The sequence below is a fragment of the Salmo salar genome, chromosome ssa22 (assembly GCF_905237065.1).
Source record: "Salmo salar chromosome ssa22, Ssal_v3.1, whole genome shotgun sequence".
Taxonomy (NCBI): Eukaryota; Metazoa; Chordata; class Actinopteri; order Salmoniformes; family Salmonidae; genus Salmo; species Salmo salar.
Window position 1 is genome coordinate 63,220,814 of NC_059463.1, and position 24,858 is coordinate 63,245,671.

Below are 24,858 nucleotides of genomic sequence, written 5' to 3' on the forward strand. Positions count from 1 at the left end.
ACCATATACAACCATATTACCCATATACAACCATAACACATACTACCAGCAGGCTCAACCTGAAGAATCATATCAACCATATTTACCATAGACAACCATAGACAACCATATTACCATATACAACCATATTAACCATATACAACCATATTAACCATATACAACCATATTAACCATATTAACCATAGACAACCATATTTACCATAGACAACCATAGACAACCATATTACCATATACAACCATATTACCATATACAACCATATACAACCATATTTACCATAGACAACCATAGACAACCATATTTACCATAGACAACCATATTACCATATACAACCATATTAACCATATTAACCATATACAACCATATTTACCATATTAACCATATACAACCATAATTACCATAGACAACCATATCAACCATATTACAATAGACAACCATATTACCATATAGAACCATATACAACCATATTACCATAGACAACCATATTTACCATAGACAACCATACTAACCATAGACAACCATATTACCATAGACAACCATAGACAACCATACTAACCATAGACAACCATATTACCATAGACAACCATAGACAACCATACTAACCATAGACAACCATATTACCATAGACAACCATAGACAACCATACTAACCATAGACAACCATATTACCATAGACAACCATACTAACCATAGACAACCATATTACCTATACACAACCATATTAACCATATACAACCATATTACCATAGACAATCATATTACCATAGACAACCATATTACCTATACACAACCATATACAACAATATTAATGTAACGAGTGCGCTGAGAGTCGGGATGTCACGTCCTGGCCAGTATAAGGGTTAATTGTCATTTTAGTTTGGTCAGGACGTGGCAGAGGGTATTTGTTTTATGTGGTTCAGGGTGGTGTGTTAGTTAGGAGGGCGTTTGATTTATTATTTCCGGGTTTTGAGTTATGGTCTATGTTGATGTATTTCTATGTGTAGTCTGGTTGATCTGTTTCTATGTTGAGTTAATTGGGGTGGACTTCCAATTGAAGGCAGCTGTGTGGTGTTGCCTTTGATTGGAAGTCCTATATTAGTTGGGTGTGTTTGTCTGTGTATTTGTGGGAGATTGTTCCGTGATTAGTGTGTGTAAACCTAACAGGACTGTCAGTGTATCGTGCGTTCGTTTTTGTTATTTTGTATGTTCGTTTTGGAATTTATTAAAAGTTCAAAATGAACCATCTCAACTCTGCTGCATATTGGTCCTCATTCTCCGATGATGATTTCACCATATCGTCCTCCGACGAAGAAATCCCTGACACGGGAAGCAAGTTCAGGGAGGGAGTGTTTTAATAAATAAATGAACCAATAAACACGTAACATAAACAACACACCGACATGAAAACAGAGTCAATAAGTCAATAACACCTGAGGAAAGAACCAAGTGGAGGGACAGGAAGATAATCAAGGAGGTGATGGAGTCCAGGTGAGTGTTATGAGGGGAGTGACAACCACATCAACCACATCAACCACATTAACCACATCAACCATATGAACCATATCAACCATATGAACCACATGAACCATATGAACCACATCAACCATATTAACCATATGAACCACATCAACCACATTAACCACATTAACCCCATTAACCATATGAACCACATTAACCCCATTAACCATATGAACCACATCAACCATATCAACCATATGAACCATATGAACCATATGAACCATATGAACCACATCAACCATATCAACCATATGAACCATATGAACCATATGAACCATATCAACCATATCAACCATATGAACCATATCAACCATATGAACCATATGAACCATATGAACCATATGAACCATATCAACCATATGAACCATATCAACCATATGAACCATATCAACCATATGAACCACATTAACCATATCAACCACATTAACCATATCAACCACATTAACCACATTAACCACATTAACCATATTAACCCCATTAACCATATTAATCATATTAACCCCATTAACCATATTAACCCCATTAACCCCATTAACCATATTAACCCCATTAACCCCATTAACCATATTAACCCCATTAACCATATTAACCAATACACAACCGTATTAACCATATCAACCACATTAACCATATTAACCATATTAACCATATTAACCCCATTAACCATATTAACCACAGTAACCATATCAACCACATTAACCATATTAACCATATCAACCATATTAACCATATTAACCAGGGATGCATGATATATCAGTGAACATATCTGAATCGGCTGATATTAGCTAAAAATGCCGATGTCTAGTTTAAAGCTGATGTGCGAAACTGATGTCAAAGCTGACTGGCAAACCGATATAACGAAGGTACATGACGTAATGACGCCACGTAAAATGTTGCTCTACACGTGCACCACAGCATTCCTAACCTAGCCCACAATGTCTGCTGTGTGGATCGAGCAGTCAACAAGTCAAGCAGTCATTTGAAAGACTAAGAACATTTCAGCGAGACAACTCAAAGGCGAAATGGAATTCAGTGCCCTTGACAATCAACTGTTCTCTGTCGTGGGTGACGTTGGTTTTCGCCGACTGGTCGAGCACCAGTAAACACTACCAAGTGCGCTATTTTTCAGATGTTGCCCTACCGGAGTTACACAGTAATAGCGTCACTGCTATTAGTTTCACGACATACATACTATGTCAAAAAAGATACACATCAGATAACACTATTTGACAATAACACTATTTGACGTGTTAAATAAGCTTTTAATTTGACACATCAAATTGCACAGTTCTATTATAGAATTTTGTGTGTTCTGAATTTGCATGTGCAAACCAAGCTCCACCACTACTATCAGTGTATGGTTATGGTTAATATGGTTAATGTGGTTAATATGGTTAATATGGTTAATATGGTTGATGTGGTTAATATGGTTAATATGGTTAATATGGTTGATATGGTTAATATGGTTGATATGGTTAATATCGTTAATGTGGTTAATATGGTTAATATGGTTGATATGGTTAATATAAGCGATGCATCGATATAACATTTTTGGCTGATACTGGTATCCGATATTTTCCTTGCCAAAAAAAAAACGATACCGATAAGCGATGTAAAAAAACATTTGCGGCCTTTTAAGCATTCTAGTACAGTTAAACAGTTGCACACACACACGGACGCAGCGGTCTAAGGCACTGCATCTCAGTGCAAGGAGCGTCACTACAGCCCTGGTTGAAGGCTGATCACATCCGACCGTGATTGGGACTCCATAGAATATATTTAATAAGAATTTTAAATTAATAACAACAACAGCAGCTGAGCATACAACCATGGGTTGGAGGTCAAAGACACAGACAGACAGACAGACAGACAGACAGACAGACAGACAGACAGACAGACAGACAGACAGACAGACAGACAGACAGACAGACAGACAGACAGACAGGTGTAATAGACAGATAGGTGTAACAGACAGACAGACAGACAGACAGACAGACAGACAGACAGACAGACAGACAGACAGACAGACAGACAGACAGACAGACAGACAGACAGACAGACAGACAGACAGACAGGCGTAATAGACAGATAGGTGTAACAGTCAAACAGATGTAACAGACAGACAGACAGACAGACAGACAGACAGACAGACAGACAGACAGACAGACAGACAGACAGACAGACAGGTGTAATAGACAGATAGGTGTAACAGTCAAACAGACAGACAGACAGACAGACAGACAGACAGACAGACAGACAGACAGACAGAGAGGTGTAGTACCGTGACATGGCCTGGAAGCAGGTATGGGGCACCATGTCTCTGCCGTAGACCAGAGGTTGTCTCATAATGGTCTCCAGGGGTTGGTGTAGGTGGACGGGAGTGAAGCTGATGTCCAGGAGGGTATATAGACGCTTAGAGAAACTCAGACCAGAGTTATAGAGAACCATCACCTGGTCCTCCTCACTGCCTGTTAACCTGAAACCACATTAACACTTTACATGTACCTATAACATCTTACTGCATGGAGAGTCTCTATAACATCTTACTGTATGGAGAGTCTCTATAACATCTTACTGTATGGAGAGTCTCTATGTATCTTACTGTATGTTTTGAGACAGTATAACACGATTAAATCAAACCTACATTTATTTGTCACATGCCCCGAATACAACAGGTGTAGTAGACCTCACAGTGAAATGCTGAATACAACAGGTGTAGTAGACCTCACAGTGAAATGCTGAATACAACAGGTGTAGTAGACCTTACAGTGAAATGCTGAATACAACAGGTGTAGTAGACCTCACAGTGAAATGCTGAATACAACAGGTGTAGTAGACCTTACAGTGAAATACTTACTTACAAGCCCTTAACCAACAGTGCAGTTCAAGAAGAGTTAAGAAAATATTTACCAAATAAACAAAAGTAAAAAATGATAAAAAAGTAACACCATGAAATAACAATAATGAGGCCAAATGTGTTATTGACTGTACGTTTGTTTACTCCATGTGTAACTCTGTGTTGTTGTTTTTGTCGCACTGCTTTGCTTTATCTTGGCCAGGTCACAGTTGTAAATGAGAACTTGTTCTCAACTAGCCACCTGGTTAAATAAATATATATACATATATAAATATATATATACATACATACATACATACATATACATATATATATATATATATATATATATATATATATATATATATATATACACAAGGGGTACAGAGTCAATGTGCGGGGGTACAGGTTAGTTGAGGTAATTTGTACAAGTAGGTGGGGGTAAAATGAATATGCATAGATATGAGGGTATCTCACAGTATGTGTCACGAGTTTCTTCATCATCCGATGATATAGCGAAATCGTCCTCTGAAAAGGTGGACCAATATGCAGCAGAGTTGGTGTTCATTTTCTTAATTTATTAACGAACGTTGAACACGAAAAAACAAGAAAACAATAAGCACGACAAATGACAGTTTTGCAGACTAACAAAACACGCCGTGCAAAAACAATCTCCCACAAATACAAGACAAACACACCCAACTAATATAGGACTTCCAATCAAAGGCAACACCACACAGCTGCCTTCAATTGGAAGTCCATCCCAATTAACTCAACATAGAAACACACTCACTAGACTACACATAGAAATACAAAAACATAGACCATAACTCAAAACCCGGAAATAATAAATCAAACACCCTCCTAACTAACACACCACCCTGAACCACATAAAACAAATACCCTCTGCCACGTCCTGACAAAACTACAATAACAATTAACCCTTATACTGGCCAGGACGTGACAGTATGGTTTGGGATACCTTCAGAGACTCATGTACCATACTCCATGAGTACACAGATACTGTGACGTCATACATCCGGTTCTGTGTAGAGACGTGTTTCCCCACAAAACAATGTGACATCATACGACAACAGCAAGCCTTTAAAAAAAAACTAGCTTTACTACATAGGGAAAATAACTAGCTTTACTACATAGGAAAATAACTAGCTTTACTACCTAGGGAAAATAACTAGCTTTACTACATAGGAAAATAACTAGCTTTACTACATAGGAAAATAACTAGCTTTACTACATAGGAAAATAACTAGCTTTACTACATAGGAAAATAACTAGCTTTACTACATAGGAAAATAACTAGCTTTACTACATAAGAAAATAACTAGCTTTACTACATAAGAAAATAACTAGCTTTACTACATAGGGAAAATAACTAGCTTTACTACATAGGAAAATAACTAGCTTTACTACATAGGAAAATAACTAGCTTTACTACATAGGAAAATAACTAGCTTTACTACATAGGAAAATAACTAGCTTTACTACCTAGGGAAAATAACTAGCTTTACTACATAGGAAAATAACTAGCTTTACTACATAGGAAAATAACTAGCTTTACTACATAGGAAAAATAACTAGCTTTACTACATAGGAAAATAACTAGCTTTACTACATAGGAAAATAACTAGCTTTACTACATAGGAAAAATAACTAGCTTTACTACATAGGAAAATAACTAGCTTTACTACATAGGAAAATAACTAGCTTTACTACATAGGAAAATAACTAGCTTTACTACATAGGAAAATAACTAGCTTTACTACATAAGAAAATAACTAGCTTTACTACATAGGAAAATAACTCTGCTTACATCAGTGGAAGTAAAGAAAAATACAAATCAGCCAAATATGAACTGTGCTCAGAAATATGGAAGGATAATCAATATGAACTGTGCTCTGCAATATGGAAGGATAATCAATATGAACTGTGCTCTGCAATATGGAAGGATAATCAATATGAACTGTGCTCTGAAATATGGAAGGATAATCAATATGAACTGTGCTCAGAAATATGGAAGGATAATCAATATGAACTGTGCTCTGAAATATGGAAGGATAATCAATATGAACTGTGCTCTGAAATATGGAAGGATAATCAATATGAACTGTGCTCTGAAATATGGAAGGATAATCAATATGAACTGTGCTCTGAAATATGGAAGGATAATCAATATGAACTGTGCTCTGCAATATGGCAGGATAATCAATATGAACTGTGCTCTGAAATATGGAAGGATAATCAATATGAACTGTGCTCAGAAATATGGAAGGATAATCAATATGAACTGTGCTCTGAAATATGGAAGGATAATCAATATGAACTGTGCTCTGAAATATGGAAGGATAATCAATATGAACTGTGCTCAGAAATATGGAAGGATAATCAATATGAACTGTGCTCTGCAATATGGAAGGATAATCAATATGAACTGTGCTCTGCAATATGGAAGGATAATCAATATGAACTGTGCTCTGAAATATGGAAGGATAATCAATATGAACTGTGCTCTGAAATATGGAAGGATAATCAATATGAACTGTGCTCTGAAATATGGAAGGATAATCAATATGAACTGTGCTCTGAAATATGGAAGGATAATCAATATGAACTGTGCTCTGCAATATGGAAGGATAATCAATATGTGACCTCGCGTTGAACATGTTGCTGGAGCAGGTTGTCTATATCTATATCTATATCTATCTGGAGTCAATCTATATCTATCTGGAGTCAATCTATATCTATCTGGAGTCAATCTATATCTATCTATCTGGAGTCAATCTATATCTATCTGGAGTCAATCTATATCTATCTATCTGGAGTCAATCTATATCTATCTGGAGTCAATCTATATCTATCTGGAGTCAATCTGTATCTATCTGTAAGGAGTCAATCTATATCTATCTGGAGTCAATCTATATCTATCTGGAGTCAATCTATATCTATCTGGAGTCAATCTATATCTATCTGGAGTCAATCTGTATCTATCGTGGAGTCAATCTATATCTATCTGGAGTCAATCTATATCTATCTATCTGGAGTCAATCTATATCTATCTGGAGTCAATCTATATCTATCTGGAGTCAATCTATATCTATCTATCTGGAGTCAATCTATATCTATCTGGAGTCAATCTATATCTTAGCCGACAGCTGTGTATTTTATTACTTCACTAGTGTAGGCTAACGTTAAATCAATGAGCCTCCACACAGTCAGTCAGTGAGGGAACGTGATCGTTGCACCCCAAGATTGAGCTACAACTGGCCAGGCAGCTGGTAGCCTAAACCCTGCCTGATGTTACTGCTGTTCCTACAACCATTGACATACGTTAGCCTATGTAACCAGAGAGAGAGAGAGAGAGAGTATGTGTGTGTGTTAAGGTTGGGCGATTGTGTACAAGCCTACATCGCCCGATTGCGATCCTCGATAATCGATCACTATTGGGGGGGGGGGGCTACCCTATTGGGGGGGGGCTACCCTATTGGGGGGCTACCCTATTGGGGGAGGGCTACCCTATTGGGGGGGGGCTACCCTATTGGGGGGGAGGGCTACTTTCTCATGGCTACCCATGTAGTTCCATGGAAATATAACGTTTATTTGTAAAGTAATAAATATATTGATATATTTAAAAGCATTCATAATTTGCGTAAATGTAATATACTAACTATTACTCTTGTTAAAAATATTACATGGTATTACATTTGGTGAAGAGATCATTATGACTTGTTTAGGACTAGAAACAAAGTTGAGGACTTGAGAATGACGCACTTGACTTGAGACTTGACTCGGACTTGCCTGACTTGACTTGGGACTTGAGTGCTAAGACTTGAGAATAACTTGTGACTTGTAAAACAATGACTTGGTCCCACATCTGCTGTATGGAGAGCGTCTATTTATAGTCACTTTACAAATTACCTCGACTAACCTATAGCACCGCACATTGACTCAGTATCGGTACCCCCTGTATATAGCCTCCACATTGACTCTGTACCGGTACCCCCTGTATATAGTCTCCACATTGACTCAGTACCGGTACCCCCTGTATATAGCCTCCACATTGACTCTGTACCGGTACCCCCTGTATATAGCCTCCACATTGACTCTGTACCGGTACCCCCTGTATATAGCCTCCACATTGACTCTGTACCGGTACCCCCTGTATATAGCCTCCACATTGACTCAGTATCGGTACCCCCTGTATATAGCCTCCACATTGACTCTGTACCGGTACACCCTGTATATAGCCTCCACATTGACTCAGTATCGGTACCCCCCTGTATATAGCCTCCACATTGACTCTGTACCGGTACACCCTGTATATAGCCTCCACATTGACTCTGTACCGGTACCCCCTGTATATAGCCTCCACATTGACTCTGTACCGGTACCCCCTGTATATAGCCTCCACATTGACTCAGTACCGGTACCCCCTGTATATAGCCTCCACATTGACTCTGTACCGGTACCCCCTGTATATAGCCTCCACATTGACTCTGTACCGGTACCCCCTGTATATAGCCTCCACATTGACTCTGTACCGGTACCCCCTGTATATAGCCTCCACATTGACTCAGTATCGGTACCCCCTGTATATAGCCTCCACATTGACTCTGTACCGGTACACCCTGTATATAGCCTCCACATTGACTCTGTACCGGTACCCCCTGTATATAGCCTCCACATTGACTCAGTATCGGTACCCCCTGTATATAGCCTCCACATTGACTCTGTATCGGTACCCCCTGTATACAACCTCCACATTGACTCAGTATCGGTACCCCCTGTATACAGCCTCCACATTGACTCGGTACCGGTACCCCCTGTATACAGCCTCCACATTGACTCGGTATCGGTACCCCCTGTATACAGCCCCCACATTGACTCTGTATCGGTACCCCCTGTATACAGCCTCCACATTGACTCAGTATCGGTACCCCCTGTATATAGCCTCCACGTTGACTCTGTATCGGTACCCCCTGTATATAGCCTCCACATTGACTCAGTATCGGTACCCCCTGTATATAGCCTCCACATTGACTCAGTATCGGTACCCCCTGTATATAGCCTCAACATTGACTCTGTACCGGTACCCCCTGTATATAGCCTCCACATTGACTCTGTACCGGTACCCCCTGTATATAGCCTCCACATTGACTCAGTACCGGTACCCCCTGTATATAGCCTCCACATTGACTCTGTACCGGTACCCCCTGTATATAGCCTCCACATTGACTCAGTACCGGTACCCCCTGTATATAGCCTCCACATTGACTCTGTACCTGTACCCCCTGTATATAGCCTCCACATTGACTCTGTACCGGTACCCGCTGTATATAGCCTCCACATTGACTCTGTACCGGTACCCCCTGTATATAGCCTCCACATTGACTCAGTACCGGTACCCCCTGTATGTAGCCTCCAAATTGACTCTGTACCGGTACCCCCTGTATATAGCCTCCACATTGACTCAGTACCGGTACCCCCTGTATATAGCCTCCACATTGACTCTGTATCGGTACCCCCTGTATATAGCCTCCACATTGACTCTGTATCGGTACCCCCTGTATATAGCCTCCACATTGACTCAGTATCGGTACCCCCCTGTATATAGCCTCCACATTGACTCTGTACCGGTACCCCCTGTATATAGCCTCCACATTGACTCTGTACCGGTACCCCCTGTATATAGCCTCCAAATTGACTCTGTATCGGTACCCCCTGTATATAGCCTCCACATTGACTCAGTACCGGTACCCCCTGTATATAGCCTCCACATTGACTCTGTATCGGTACCCCCTGTATATAGCCTCCACATTGACTCTGTATCGTTACCCCCTGTATATAGCCTCCACATTGACTCTGTATCGGTACCCCCTGTATATAGCCTCCACATTGACTCTGTACCGGTACCCCCTGTATATAGCCTCCACATTGACTCAGTACCGGTACCCCCTGTATATAGCCTCCACATTGACTCTGTACCGGTACCGCCTGTATATAGTCTCCACATTGACTCTGTACCGGTACCCCCTGTATATAGCCTCCACATTGACTCTGTACCGGTACCCCCTGTATATAGCCTCCACATTGACTCTGTACCGGTACCCCCTGTATATAGCCTCCACATTGACTCTGTATCGGTACCCCCTGTATATAGCCTCCACATTGACTCTGTACCGGTACACCCTGTATATAGCCTCCACATTGACTCTGTATCGGTACCCCCTGTATATAGCCTCCACATTGACTCTGTATCGGTACCCCCTGTATATAGCCTCCACATTGACTCAGTATCGGTACCCCCTGTATATAGCCTCCACATTGACTCTGTACCGGTACCCCCTGTATATAGCCTCCACATTGACTCTGTACCGGTACCCCCTGTATATAGCCTCCACATTGACTCTGTACCGGTACCCCCTGTATATAGCCTCCACATTGACTCAGTACCGGTACCCCCTGTATATAGCCTCCACATTGACTCTGTACCGGTACCCCCTGTATATAGCCTCCACATTGACTCTGTACCGGTACCCCCTGTATATAGCCTCCACATTGACTCTGTACCGGTACCCCCTGTATATAGCCTCCACATTGACTCTGTACCGGTACCCCCTGTATATAGCCTCCACATTGACTCTGTACCGGTACCCCCTGTATATAGCCTCCACATTGACTCAGTACCGGTACCCCCTGTATATAGCCTCCACATTGACTCTGTACCGGTACCCCCTGTATATAGCCTCCACATTGACTCTGTACCGTAATACCCTGTATATAGCCTCCACATTGACTCTGTACCGGTACACACTGTATATAGACTCCACATTGACTCTGTACCGGTACACACTGTATATAGCCTCCACATTGACTCTGTACCGGTACCCCCTGTATATAGCCTCCACATTAACTCAGTACCGGTACCCCCTGTATATAGCCTCCATATTGACTCTGTACCGGTACCCCCTGTATATAGCCTCCACATTGACTCTGTACCGGTACCCCCTGTATATAGCCTCCACATTGACTCTGTACCTGTACCCCCTGTATATAGCCTCCACATTGACTCTGTACCGGTACCCCCTGTATATAGCCTCCACATTGACTCAGTACCGGTACCCCCCTGTATATAGCCTCCACATTGACTCTGTACCGGGTACCCCCTGTATATAGCCTCCACATTGACTCTGTACGGTACCCCCTGTATAAAGCCTCCACATTGACTCTGTACCGGTACCCCCTGTATATAGCCTCCACATTGACTCTGTACCGGTACCCCTGTATATAGCCTCCACATTGACTCTGTACCGGTACCCCCTGTATATAGCCTCCACATTGACTCAGTATCGGTACCCCCTGTATATAGCCTCCACATTGACTCTGTACCGGTACCCCCTGTATATAGCCTCCACATTGACTCTGTACCGGTACCCCTGTATATAGCCTCCACATTGACTCTGTACGGTACCCCCTGTATAAAGCCTCCACATTGACTCTGTACCGGTACCCCCTGTATATAGCCTCCACATTGACTCTGTACCGGTACCCCCTGTATATAGCCTCCACATTGACTCAGTATCGGTACCCCCTGTATATAGCCTCCACATTGACTCTGTACCGGTACCCCCTGTATATAGCCTCCACATTGACTCAGTATCGGTACCCCCTGTATATAACCTCCACATTGACTCTGTACCGGAACCCCCTGTATATAGCCTCCACATTGACTCTGTACCGGTACCCCCTGTATATAGCCTCCACATTGACTCTGTACCGGTACCCCCTGTATATAGCCTCCACATTGACTCAGTACCGGTACCCCCTGTATATAGCCTCCACATTGACTCAGTACCGGTACCCCCTGTATATAGCCTCCACATTGACTCTGTACCAGTACCCCCTGTATATAGCCTCCGCGTTGACTCTGTACCGGTACCCCCTGTATATAGCCTCCACATTGACTCAGTACCGGTACCCCCTGTATATAGCCTCCACATTGACTCTGTACCGGTACCCCCTGTATATAGCCTCCACATTGACTCTGTACTGGTACCCCCTGTATATAGCCTCCACATTGACTGTACCGGTACCCCCTGTATATAGCCTCCACATTGACTCTGTACCGGTACCCCCTGTATATAGCCTCCACATTGACACTGTACCGGTACCCCCTGTATATAGCCTCCACGTTCACTCACTACCGGTACCCCCTGTATATAGCCTCCACATTGACTCTGTACCGGTACCCCCTGTATATAGCCTCCACATTGACTCTGTACTGGTACCCCCTGTATATAGCCTCCACATTGACTCTGTACTGGTACCCCCTGTATATAGCCTCCACATTGACTCTGTACCGGTACCCATGTATATAGCCTCCACATTGACTCTGTACCGGTACCCCCTGTATATAGCCTCCACATTGACTCTGTACCGGTACCCCCTGTATATAGCCTCCACATTGACTCTGTACCGGTACCCCCTGTATATAGCCTCCACATTGACTCTGTACCGGTACCCCCTGTATATAACCTCCACATTGACTCTGTACCGGTACCCCCTGTATATAGCCTCCACATTGACTCAGTACCGGTACCCCCTGTATATAACCTCCACATTGACTCAGTACCGGTACCCCCTGTATATAGCCTCCACATTGACTCTGTACCGGTACCCCCTGTATATAGCCTCCACATTGACTCTGTACCAGTACCCCTGTATATAGCCTCCACATTGACTCTGTACCGGTACCCCCTGTATATAGCCTCCACATTGACTCAGTAGCGGTACCCCCTGTATATAGCCTCCACATTGACTCTGTACCGGTACCCCCTGTATATAGCCTCCACATTGACTCTGTACCGGTACCCCTGTATATAGCCTCCACATTGACTCTGTACCGTGTACCCCCTGTATATAGCCTCCACATTGACTCTGTACCGGTACCCCCTGTATATAGCCTCCACGTTGACTCTGTACCGGTACCCCCTGTATATAGCCTCCACATTGACTCAGTATCGGTACCCCCTGTATATAGCCTCCACATTGACTCTGTACCGGTACCCCCTGTATATAGCCTCCACATTGACTCAGTACCGGTACCCCCTGTATATAACCTCCACATTGACTCTGTACCGGTACCCCCTGTATATAGCCTCCACATTGACTCTGTACCGGTACCCCCTGTATATAGCCTCCACATTGACTCTGTACCGGTACCCCCTGTATATAGCCTCCACATTGACTCAGTACCGGTACCCCCTGTATATAGCCTCCACATTGACTCAGTACCGGTACCCCCTGTATATAGCCTCCACATTGACTCTGTACCGGTACCCCCTGTATATAGCCTCCACGTTGACTCTGTACCGGTACCCCCTGTATATAGCCTCCACATTGACTCAGTACCGGTACCCCCTGTATATAGCCTCCACATTGACTCTGTACCGGTACCCCCTGTATATAGCCTCCACATTGACTCTGTACCGGTACCCCCTGTATATAGCCTCCACATTGACTCTGTACCGGTACCCCCTGTATATAGCCTCCACATTGACTCTGTACCGGTACCCCCTGTATATAACCTCCACATTGACTCTGTACCGGTACCCCCTGTATATAGCCTCCACATTGACTCAGTACCGGTACCCCCTGTATATAGCCTCCACATTGACTCTGTACCGGTACCCCCTGTATATAGCCTCCACATTGACTCTGTACCGGTACCCCTGTATATAGCCTCCACATTGACTCAGTACCGGTACCCCCTGTATATAGCCTCCACATTGACTCTGTACCGGTACCCCCTGTATATAGCCTCCACATTGACTCTGTACTGGTACCCCCTGTATATAGCCTCCACATTGACTCTGTACTGGTACCCCCTGTATATAGCCTCCACATTGACTCTGTACCGGTACCCCCTGTATATAGCCTCCACATTGACTCTGTACCGGTACCCCCTGTATATAGCCTCCACATTGACTCTGTACCGGTACCCCCTGTATATAGCCTCCACATTGACTCTGTACCGGTACCCCCTGTATATAGCCTCCACATTGACTCTGTACCGGTACCCCCTGTATATAACCTCCACATTGACTCTGTACCGGTACCCCCTGTATATAGCCTCCACATTGACTCAGTACCGGTACCCCTGTATATAACCTCCACATTGACTCAGTACCGGTACCCCCTGTATATAGCCTCCACATTGACTCTGTACCGGTACCCCCTGTATATAGCCTCCACATTGACTCTGTACCAGTACCCCTGTATATAGCCTCCACATTGACTCTGTACCGGTACCCCCTGTATATAGCCTCCACATTGACTCAGTAGCGGTACCCCCTGTATATAGCCTCCACATTGACTCTGTACCGGTACCCCCTGTATATAGCCTCCACATTGACTCTGTACCGGTACCCCTGTATATAGCCTCCACATTGACTCTGTACCGGTAACCCCTGTATATAGCCTCCACATTGACTCTGTACCGGTACCCCCTGTATATAGCCTCCACGTTGACTCTGTACCGGTACCCCCTGTATATAGCCTCCACATTGACTCAGTATCGGTACCCCCCTGTATATAGCCTCCACATTGACTCTGTACCGGTACCCCCTGTATATAGCCTCCACATTGACTCAGTACCGGTACCCCCTGTATATAACCTCCACATTGACTCTGTACCGGTACCCCCTGTATATAGCCTCCACATTGACTCTGTACCGGTACCCCCTGTATATAGCCTCCACATTGACTCTGTACCGGTACCCCCTGTATATAGCCTCCACATTGACTCAGTACCGGTACCCCCTGTATATAGCCTCCACATTGACTCAGTACCGGTACCCCCTGTATATAGCCTCCACATTGACTCTGTACCGGTACCCCCTGTATATAGCCTCCACGTTGACTCTGTACCGGTACCCCCTGTATATAGCCTCCACATTGACTCAGTACCGGTACCCCCTGTATATAGCCTCCACATTGACTCTGTACCGGTACCCCCTGTATATAGCCTCCACATTGACTCTGTACTGGTACCCCCTGTATATAGCCTCCACATTGACTGTACCGGACCCCCTGTATATAGCCTCCACATTGACTCTGTACCGGTACCCCCTGTATATAGCCTCCACATTGACTCTGTACCGGTACCCCCTGTATATAGCCTCCACATTGACTCTGTACCGGTACCCCCTGTATATAGCCTCCACATTGACTCTGTACCGGTACCCCCTGTATATAGCCTCCACATTGACTCTGTACCGGTACCCCCTGTATATAGCCTCCACATTGACTCTGTACCGGTACCCCCTGTATATAGCCTCCACATTGACTCTGTACCGGTACCCCCTGTATATAACCTCCACATTGACTCTGTACCGGTACCCCCTGTATATAGCCTCCACATTGACTCAGTACCGGTACCCCCTGTATATAACCTCCACATTGACTCAGTACCGGTACCCCCTGTATATAGCCTCCACATTGACTCAGTACCGGTACCCCCTGTATATAGCCTCCACATTGACTCTGTACCGGTACCCCCTGTATATAGCCTCCTCACTGACTCTGTATCGGTACCCCCTGTATATAGCCTCCACATTGACTCAGTACCGGTACCCCCTGTATATAGCCTCCACATTGACTCTGTACCGGTACCCCCTGTATATAGCCTCCACACTGACTCTGTATCGGTACCCCCTGTATATAGCCTCCACATTGACTCAGTACCGGTACCCCCTGTATATAGCCTCCACATTGACTCTGTACCGGTACCCCCTGTATATAGCCTCCACATTGACTCAGTACCGGTACCCCCTGTATATAGCCTCCACATTGACTCTGTACCGGTACCCCCTGTATATAGCCTCCACATTGACTCTGTACCGGTACACCCTGTATATAGCCTCCACATTGACTCTGTACCGGTACCCCCTGTATATAGCCTCCACGTTGACTCACTACCGGTACCCCCTGTATATAGCCTCCACGTTGACTCTGTACCGGTACCCCCTGTATATAGCCTCCACATTGACTCTGTACTGGTACCCCCTGTATATAGCCTCCACATTGACTCTGTACTGGTACCCCCTGTATATAGCCTCCACATTGACTCTGTACCGGTACCCCCTGTATATAGCCTCCACATTGACTCTGTACCGGTACCCCCTGTATATAGCCTCCACATTGACTCTGTACCGGTACCCCCTGTATATAGCCTCCACATTGACTCTGTACCGGTACCCCCTGTATATAGCCTCCACATTGACTCTGTACCGGTACCCCCTGTATATAGCCTCCACATTGACTCTGTACCGGTACCCCCTGTATATAGCCTCCACATTGACTCAGTACCGGTACCCCCTGTATATAACCTCCACATTGACTCAGTACCGGTACCCCCTGTATATAGCCTCCACATTGACTCTGTACCGGTACCCCCTGTATATAGCCTCCACATTGACTCTGTACCGGTACCCCTGTATATAGCCTCCACATTGACTCTGTACCGGTACCCCCTGTATATAGCCTCCACATTGACTCAGTATCGGTACCCCCTGTATATAGCCTCCACATTGACTCTGTACCGGTACCCCCTGTATATAGCCTCCACATTTTGACTCATTACTGGTACCCCTGTATATAGCCTCTACATTGACTCTGTACTGCTACCCCCTGTATATAGCCTCCACATTGACTCTGAATCGGTACCCCCTGTATATAGCCTCCGCGTTGACTCTGTACCGGTACCCCCTGTATACAGCCTCCACATTGACTCAGTACCGGTACCCCCTGTATATAGCCTCCACATTGACTCTGTACCGGTACCCCCTGTATATAGCCTCCACATTGACTCAGTACCGGTACCCCCTGTATATAGCCTCCACATTGACTCTGTACCGGTACCCCCTGTATATAGCCTCCACATTGACTCTGTACCGGTACCCCCTGTATATAGCCTCCACATTGACTCTGTACCGGTACCCCCTGTATATAGCCTCCACATTGACTCAGTACCGGTACCCCCTGTATATAGCCTCCACATTGACTCAGTACCGGTACCCCCTGTATATAGCCTCCACATTGACTCTGTACCGGTACCCCCTGTATATAGCCTCCACGTTGACTCTGTACCGGTACCCCCTGTATATAGCCTCCACATTGACTCAGTACCGGTACCCCCTGTATATAGCCTCCACATTGACTCTGTACCGGTACCCCCCTGTATATAGCCTCCACATTGACTCTGTACCGGTACCCCCTGTATATAGCCTCCACATTGACTCTGTACTGGTACCCCCTGTATATAGCCTCCACATTGACTGTACCGGTACCCCCTGTATATAGCCTCCACATTGACTCTGTACCGGTACCCCCTGTATATAGCCTCCACATTGACTCTGTACCGGTACCCCCTGTATATAGCCTCCACATTGACTCTGTACCGGTACCCCCCTGTATATAGCCTCCACATTGACTCTGTACCGGTACCCCCCTGTATATAGCCTCCACATTGACTCTGTACCGGTACCCCCTGTATATAGCCTCCACATTGACTCTGTACCGGTACCCCCTGTATATAGCCTCCACATTGACTCAGTACCGGTACCCCCTGTATATAGCCTCCACATTGACTCAGTACCGGTACCCCCTGTATATAGCCTCGACATTGACTCAGTACCGGTACCCCCTGTATATAGCCTCCACATTGACTCTGTACCGGTACCCCCTGTATATAGCCTCCACACTGACTCTGTATTGGTACCCCCTATATATAGCTTCCACATTGACTCAGTACCGGTACCCCCTGTATATAGCCTCCACATTGACTCTGTACCGGTACCCCCTGTATATAGCCTCCACACTGACTCTGTATCGGTACCCCCTGTATATAGCCTCCACATTGACTCAGTACCGGTACCCCCTGTATATAGCCTCCACATTGACTCTGTACCGGTACCCCCTGTATATAGCCTCCACATTGACTCAGTACCGGTACCCCCTGTATATAGCCTCCACATTGACTCTGTACCGGTACCCCCTGTATATAGCCTCCACATTGACTCTGTACCGGTACCCCCTGTATATAGCCTCCACATTGACTCTGTACCGGTACCCCCTGTATATAGCCTCCACATTGACTCTGTACCGGTACCCCCTGTATATAGCCTCCACATTGACTCTGTACCGGTACCCCCTGTATATAGCCTCCACATTGACTCTGTACCGGTACCCCCTGTATATAGCCTCCACATTGACTCTGTACCGGTACCCCCTGTATATAGCCTCCACATTGACTCAGTACCGGTACCCCCTGTATATAGCCTCCACATTGACTCTGTACCGGTACCCCCTGTATATAGCCTCCACATTGACTCTGTACCAGTACCCCCTGTATATAGCCTCCACATTGACTCTGTACCGGTACGCCCTGTATATAGCCTCCACATTGACTCTGTACCGGTACCCCCTGTATATAGCCTCGACATTGTTATGTAGATGTCTTGTGTTACTTATCAATTGATTCAATAAAAAAATTCTTGTTTATTTAGTAAATATTTCATTAACTCTAGTTCAAGAAAACTGCACTGTTGGTTAAGGGCTTGTAAGTAAGCATTTCACGGTAAACCTGTCTACACCTGTTGTATTTGGCGCATGTGATCAATAAAATTTGATTTTATATATCTTACTGTATGGAGACAGTCTAACTTACTGTATGGAGACAGTCTAACTTACTGTATGGAGACAGTCTAACTTACTGTATGGAGACAGTCTAACTTACTGTATGGAGACAGTCTAACTTACTGTATGGAGACAGTCTAACTTACTGTATGGGGACAGTCTATATATCTATATAACTTACTGTATGGAGACAGTCTCTATATAACTTACTGTATGGAGACAGTCTAACTTACTGTATGGAGACAGTCTCTATATAACTTACTGTATGGAGACAGTCTAACTGACTGTATGGAGACAGTCTAACTTACTGTATGGAGACAGTCACAATATAACTTAGTGTATGGAGACAGTCTCTATAGAACTTACTGTATGGGGACAGTCTAACTTACTGTATGGAGACAGTCTCTATAGAACTTACTGTATGGAGACAGTCTCTATAGAACTTACTGTATGGAGACAGTCTCTATGGAGACAGTCTCCATATATCTTACTGTATGGGGACAGTCTCCATATATCTTACTGTATGGAGACAGTCTCTATATCTTACTGTATGGAGACAGTCTAACTTACTGTATGGAGACAGTCTAACTTACTGTATGGAGACAGTCTAACTTACTGTATGGAGACAGTCTATATATATCTTACTGTATGGAGACAGTCTCTATAGAACTTACTGTATGGAGACAGTCTAACTTACTGTATGGAGACAGTCTCTATATAACTTACTGTATGGAGACAGTCTCTATATAACTTACTGTATGGAGACAGTCTCTATATAACTTACTGTATGGGGACAGTCTAACTTACTGTATGGAGACAGTCTAACTTACTGCATGGAGACAGTCTCAATATAACTTACTGTATGGAGACAGTCTAACTTACTGTATGGAGACAGTCTATATATATAACTTACTGTATGGAGACAGTCTAACTTAATGTATGGAGACAGTCTAGCTTACTGTATGGAGACAGTCTCAATACAACTTACTGTATGGAGACAGTCTCTATAGATCTTACTGTATGGAGACAGTCTAAATTACTGTATGGAGACAGTCTAACTTACTGTATGGAGACAGTCTAACTTACTGTATGGGGACAGTCTAACTTACTGTATGGGGACAGTCTATATATATATATATAACTTACTGTATGGAGACAGTCTCCCAGAGTCTCCTGACACCTTTAAGTTTCAGTCCTTCCAGAACAAAAAGGTGGATTTGTTTATCTAGCAGGTGGAACCCCGTCACCACGTCCATGTCACGGCTCTCCCTCTCCCGCGCCGCCATCTTGTAACACGACAATGCCCGCTCCACCGTCTCCTCTGATTGGTCCTCCAGATGGAACGCCACAGCATTGATCCTTAGTAGCTCCGCCCTAAGCCGTGACATCACCGAGACATTAGCGTACTTGAACAGGTATATGATGCGTCCAAACGGGCAGTCCCATGTCCCGTCACTGGCCCCGCCTCCTACCTTCAGAGGACAGGCAATCTCCACCTGAACCTAAATCAATAAATCAATCAATCAATTTCCCAAGTTGGGATCAATAAAAGACTACTACTACTACTATTAATACTATTAATAATACTACTACTATTAATACTACTACTACCACTACTATTAATACTACTACCACTACTACTATTAATACTACTACTACTACTACTACTATTAATACTACTACTACTACTACTACCACTACTACTATTACTACTACTACAACTATTAATACTATTAACACTACTACTACTACTATTAATACTACTACAACTACTACTACTACCATTACTATTAATACTACTACTACCACTACTACTATTAATACTACTACTACTACTATTAATACTACTACTATTAATACTACTACTACTACTACTATTAATACTACTACTATTAATACTACTACTGGTAATACTACTGCTAATAATACTACTACTACTACTACTACTACTACTACTACTGGTAATACTACTGCTAATAATACTACTACTATTACTACTACTACTACTACTGGTAATACTACTACTATTACTACTATTACTATTACTACTACTACTGGTAATACTACTATACTATTAATACAACTACTATTACTATTACTACTGCTACTACTACTACTGCTACTGTACTACTACTAATACTACCACCACTACTACTACTCTACTACTACTAATAATACTACCACCACTACTACTACTGCTACTACTAATACTACCACCACCACTACTACTACTACTGCTGCTACTACTAATACTACCGCCACTACTACTACTAATGCTGCTGCTACTACTACTAATACTACAACTACTATTCTACTACTACTATACCTTGAGCTGTGAATTGGCGTCAAAGTAGTGTCCAGGTTGTTGCTCTGGCCCATCCACCCCTCCTGTCCCTGGCATGGAGGCCATTTTCCTCTCCCAGTCACTCCTCTCACTGCTCAACAGCTGGGGCGGTGGAGAACAGTGGATGGGCAGGTTCACCTGGTCATGGAACGGGAAACAACACTCAATATTCACATCCAACTGGTTCTGGTGCTGAAAAGAAAGATGGATGAATGTACTAGAAAAATGCCACTATCTTCCCACTGAGGTCTAAATGAGTAGCACAACATCTGAGTCAGTGCAACGTTGTTATATTGTGAAAATTGATTACTGCTTTGTTGGGAAAGAGCTAGGAAAGGCATTTCACTGTACTTGTGCACGTGACAATAAAAACAGTGAACAGTCTAGTTTTTCCTTGATCCATGCTAGTTTCACCTCCAGACTCCTCTGTCCTTGTAGCAGGTCGTTGAGGTTAAGCTTGGCGAGGCCACAGGGGTCATAGCGTTTGTTATTCTCTGTGAAGGGGTGGTGATTGGTCCGTTTCCCAGAGACCAGGACTACACTGCTTAGCTTGTCATCATTGGGACATGTCCCAAACAGGGCGGGTTTGGTCGACACCTTCTCCAACTTCCTGTCTCTGTCGTGGACCTCGATTTCCAGCGGAGGACCTCGCAGGACCTCCAACAGCTCCCCGGGACTTAGCAAGCCTGGATGAGGTAGAGCTAGAAATAATATAAGCTCTAGCAATAAACAGATTTAGCAATAGCTGTAGCAGTAACATTAGCTTTAGCGCTAATGATAGATAAAGCGATAACTACACTTAGCGATAACGACGATATGAATAGTGACAGTAAACAAATTCTTAAGGGCATGTTTGACCTGTCATGATGACGTTGACGTCATTGAAGGAAACCTTAGCGCTGTGTTCCTGGCCTTTGGTCCGGTGCACAGACGTCTTATGGAACTGGTACTGGCAGTACACTGGCAGACACTTCTCCTGACAGAAGATGTAGTACAAGAGAATAGGATGTTACAGGTGAGCTGAGACAGTGTAATGTTGAACCTACAGTGTGTGGAAGGGATGCATGCTGGGAGGGTCATGTTACAGGTGAGCTGAGACAGTGTAATGTTGAACCTACAGTGTGTGGAAGGGATGCAGGCTGGGAGGGTCATGTTACAGGTGAGCTGAGACAGTGTAATGTTGAACCTACAGTGTGTGGAAGGGATGCATGCTGGGAGGGTCATGTTACAGGTGAGCTGAGACAGTGTAATGTTGAACCTACAGTGTGTGGAAGGGATGCATGCTGGGAGGGTCATGTTACAGGTGAGCTGAGACAGTGTAATGTTGAACCTACAGTGTGTGGAAGGGATGCAGGCTGGGAGGGTCATGTTACAGGTGAGCTGAGACAGTGTAATGTTGAACCTACAGTGTGTGGAAGGGATGCATGCTGGGAGGGTCATGTTACAGGTGAGCTGAGACAGTGTAATGTTGAACCTACAGTGTGTGGAAGGGATGCATGCTGGGAGGGTCATGTTACAGGTGAGCTGAGACAGTGTAATGTTGAACCTACAGTGTGTGGAAGGGATGCATGCTGGGAGGGTCATGTTACAGGTGAGCTGAGACAGTGTAATGTTGAACCTACAGTGTGTGGAAGGGATGCATGCTGGGAGGGTCATGTTACAGGTGAGCTGAGACAGTGTAATGTTGAACCTACAGTGTGTGGAAGGGATGCATGCTGGGAGGGTCATGTTACAGGTGAGCTGAGACAGTGTAATGTTGAACCTACAGTGTGTGGAAGGGATGCATGCTGGGAGGGTCATGTTACAGGTGAGCTGAGACAGTGTAATGTTGAACCTACAGTGTGTGGAAGGGATGCATGCTGGGAGGGTCATGTTACAGGTGAGCTGAGACAGTGTAATGTTGAACCTACAGTGTGTGGAAGGGATGCATGCTGGGAGGGTCATGTTACAGGTGAGCTGAGACAGTGTAATGTTGAACCTACAGTGTGTGGAAGGGATGCATGCTGGGAGGGTCATGTTACAGGTGAGCTGAGACAGTGTAATGTTGAACCTACAGTGTGTGGAAGGGATGCATGCTGGGAGGGTCATGTTACAGGTGAGCTGAGACAGTGTAATGTTGAACCTACAGTGTGTGGAAGGGATGCATGCTGGGAGGGTCATGTTACAGGTCAAGAGTTGAGGTATATTACCTGTAAGACATGGAAGGGGACAGGGGATGATGGCAGGGAGGAGGCTGACAGGATTGTGATGACTAGAGGGTTGAGTTCAGCCTTCAGCTTCTCAGAGATCAGAGGTCGGTCAAGTGTGATGTTACACAGACCCTCGTACACCCCAGAGGAACACGTCTCCAGGTAGTCAGTCAGACACCGGTCTCCTAACATACACACATTTAAAAAAGGACAAGATTGACATACTTGAGGGTTGAGTTCAGCCTTTCAGCCTCCGTCTTCATCTAAGTTTTAGAACTATATTAACTTTGCCATGCCAAAAGTAAAAAAAGTGATGTGTCTTTTCTTTGGTGTTGTGATACTGTGTTTAGCAGTGTAGTTGTAACTGGGGGATTTTGGGAGGGGATGAAGATGTTTCTATTTTGGCTAGCCTTTTCCGAGTCCCAACAATCGGATGTTTTGTTTTTCAGGGAAAATGGAGAGAGAGCTTTTAGGTGTTAGCAAGGCGACACTCCATCTTAACTCCTCCTCAACATGTACTGGATTGGTTGAACAATGCAGAAGAAAACCTCCAGACAGTTTTTGTTTTTCTTGTCACGACCAGTATGTAGGGGATTTAGTTTCAGGCATTTCTTTTGAGCCTGCTACGTCGGGTAACTAATTGCCTCGTGAAGTTTGTAATAGGGCTCCAGTGAAGAGCTGAAATGTATTTATAAAGCCTTTTTACATCAGCAGATGTAACAAAGTGCTTATACAGAAACACAGCCTAAAATCCCAAACACCAAGCAATGCAGATCTAGAAGCACAGTGGCTAGGAAAAACTCCCTTGAAAGGCGGGAACTTAGGAAGAAACCTTCCATCCGGCTGAGGCGTGGGAGCCCGACGATCCGGCTGAGGCGTCGGAGCCCGACGAACCGGCTTTCCCTTCCATTCTATCCAATTGTTCTTTCCTTCCATTCCATTTCCCTTTTCTACCATTCTATCACATTTCCCTTCCAATCTATCCCATTTCCCTTCCAATCTAACCCATTTCCCTTTTCTTCCATTGCATTCTATCCAATTTCCCTTTCCGTCCATTCCATTTCCTTCCATTCTATCCTGTTTCCTTGTCCTTCCATTCTAACCCAGTCCCTTTTCTTCCAATCAATCCCATTTCCCTTTCCCACCATTTTATCCCATTTCTATTTCCTGTTACGTCATTCTATCACATTTCTTTCCATTCAATTCTTTCCCATTTCATTTTCCGTCCATTCCATTTCCGTTTCCTTTCATTATATCCATTT

General features: G+C 44.2%; 1 protein-coding gene across 2 annotated transcripts in view; it reads right to left on the bottom strand.

Moving 5' to 3' along the window:
• The window catches only part of cfap92 (cilia and flagella associated protein 92 (putative)), a 66,339-nt gene that overhangs the window by 24,020 nt on the left and 17,461 nt on the right, over positions 1-24,858 (bottom strand). For both annotated transcript variants that reach the window (XM_045705627.1, XM_045705628.1), the window contains exons 10-15: positions 23,597-23,781; positions 22,266-22,383; positions 21,822-22,093; positions 21,390-21,545; positions 20,210-20,565; positions 3,797-3,991 (exon numbers count right to left, since the gene is read on the bottom strand). In XM_045705627.1, the coding sequence (XP_045561583.1) occupies positions 3,797-3,991; positions 20,210-20,565; positions 21,390-21,545; positions 21,822-22,093; positions 22,266-22,383; positions 23,597-23,781 (1,282 nt within the window). The remainder of the gene's footprint in view (positions 1-3,796; positions 3,992-20,209; positions 20,566-21,389; positions 21,546-21,821; positions 22,094-22,265; positions 22,384-23,596; positions 23,782-24,858) is intronic.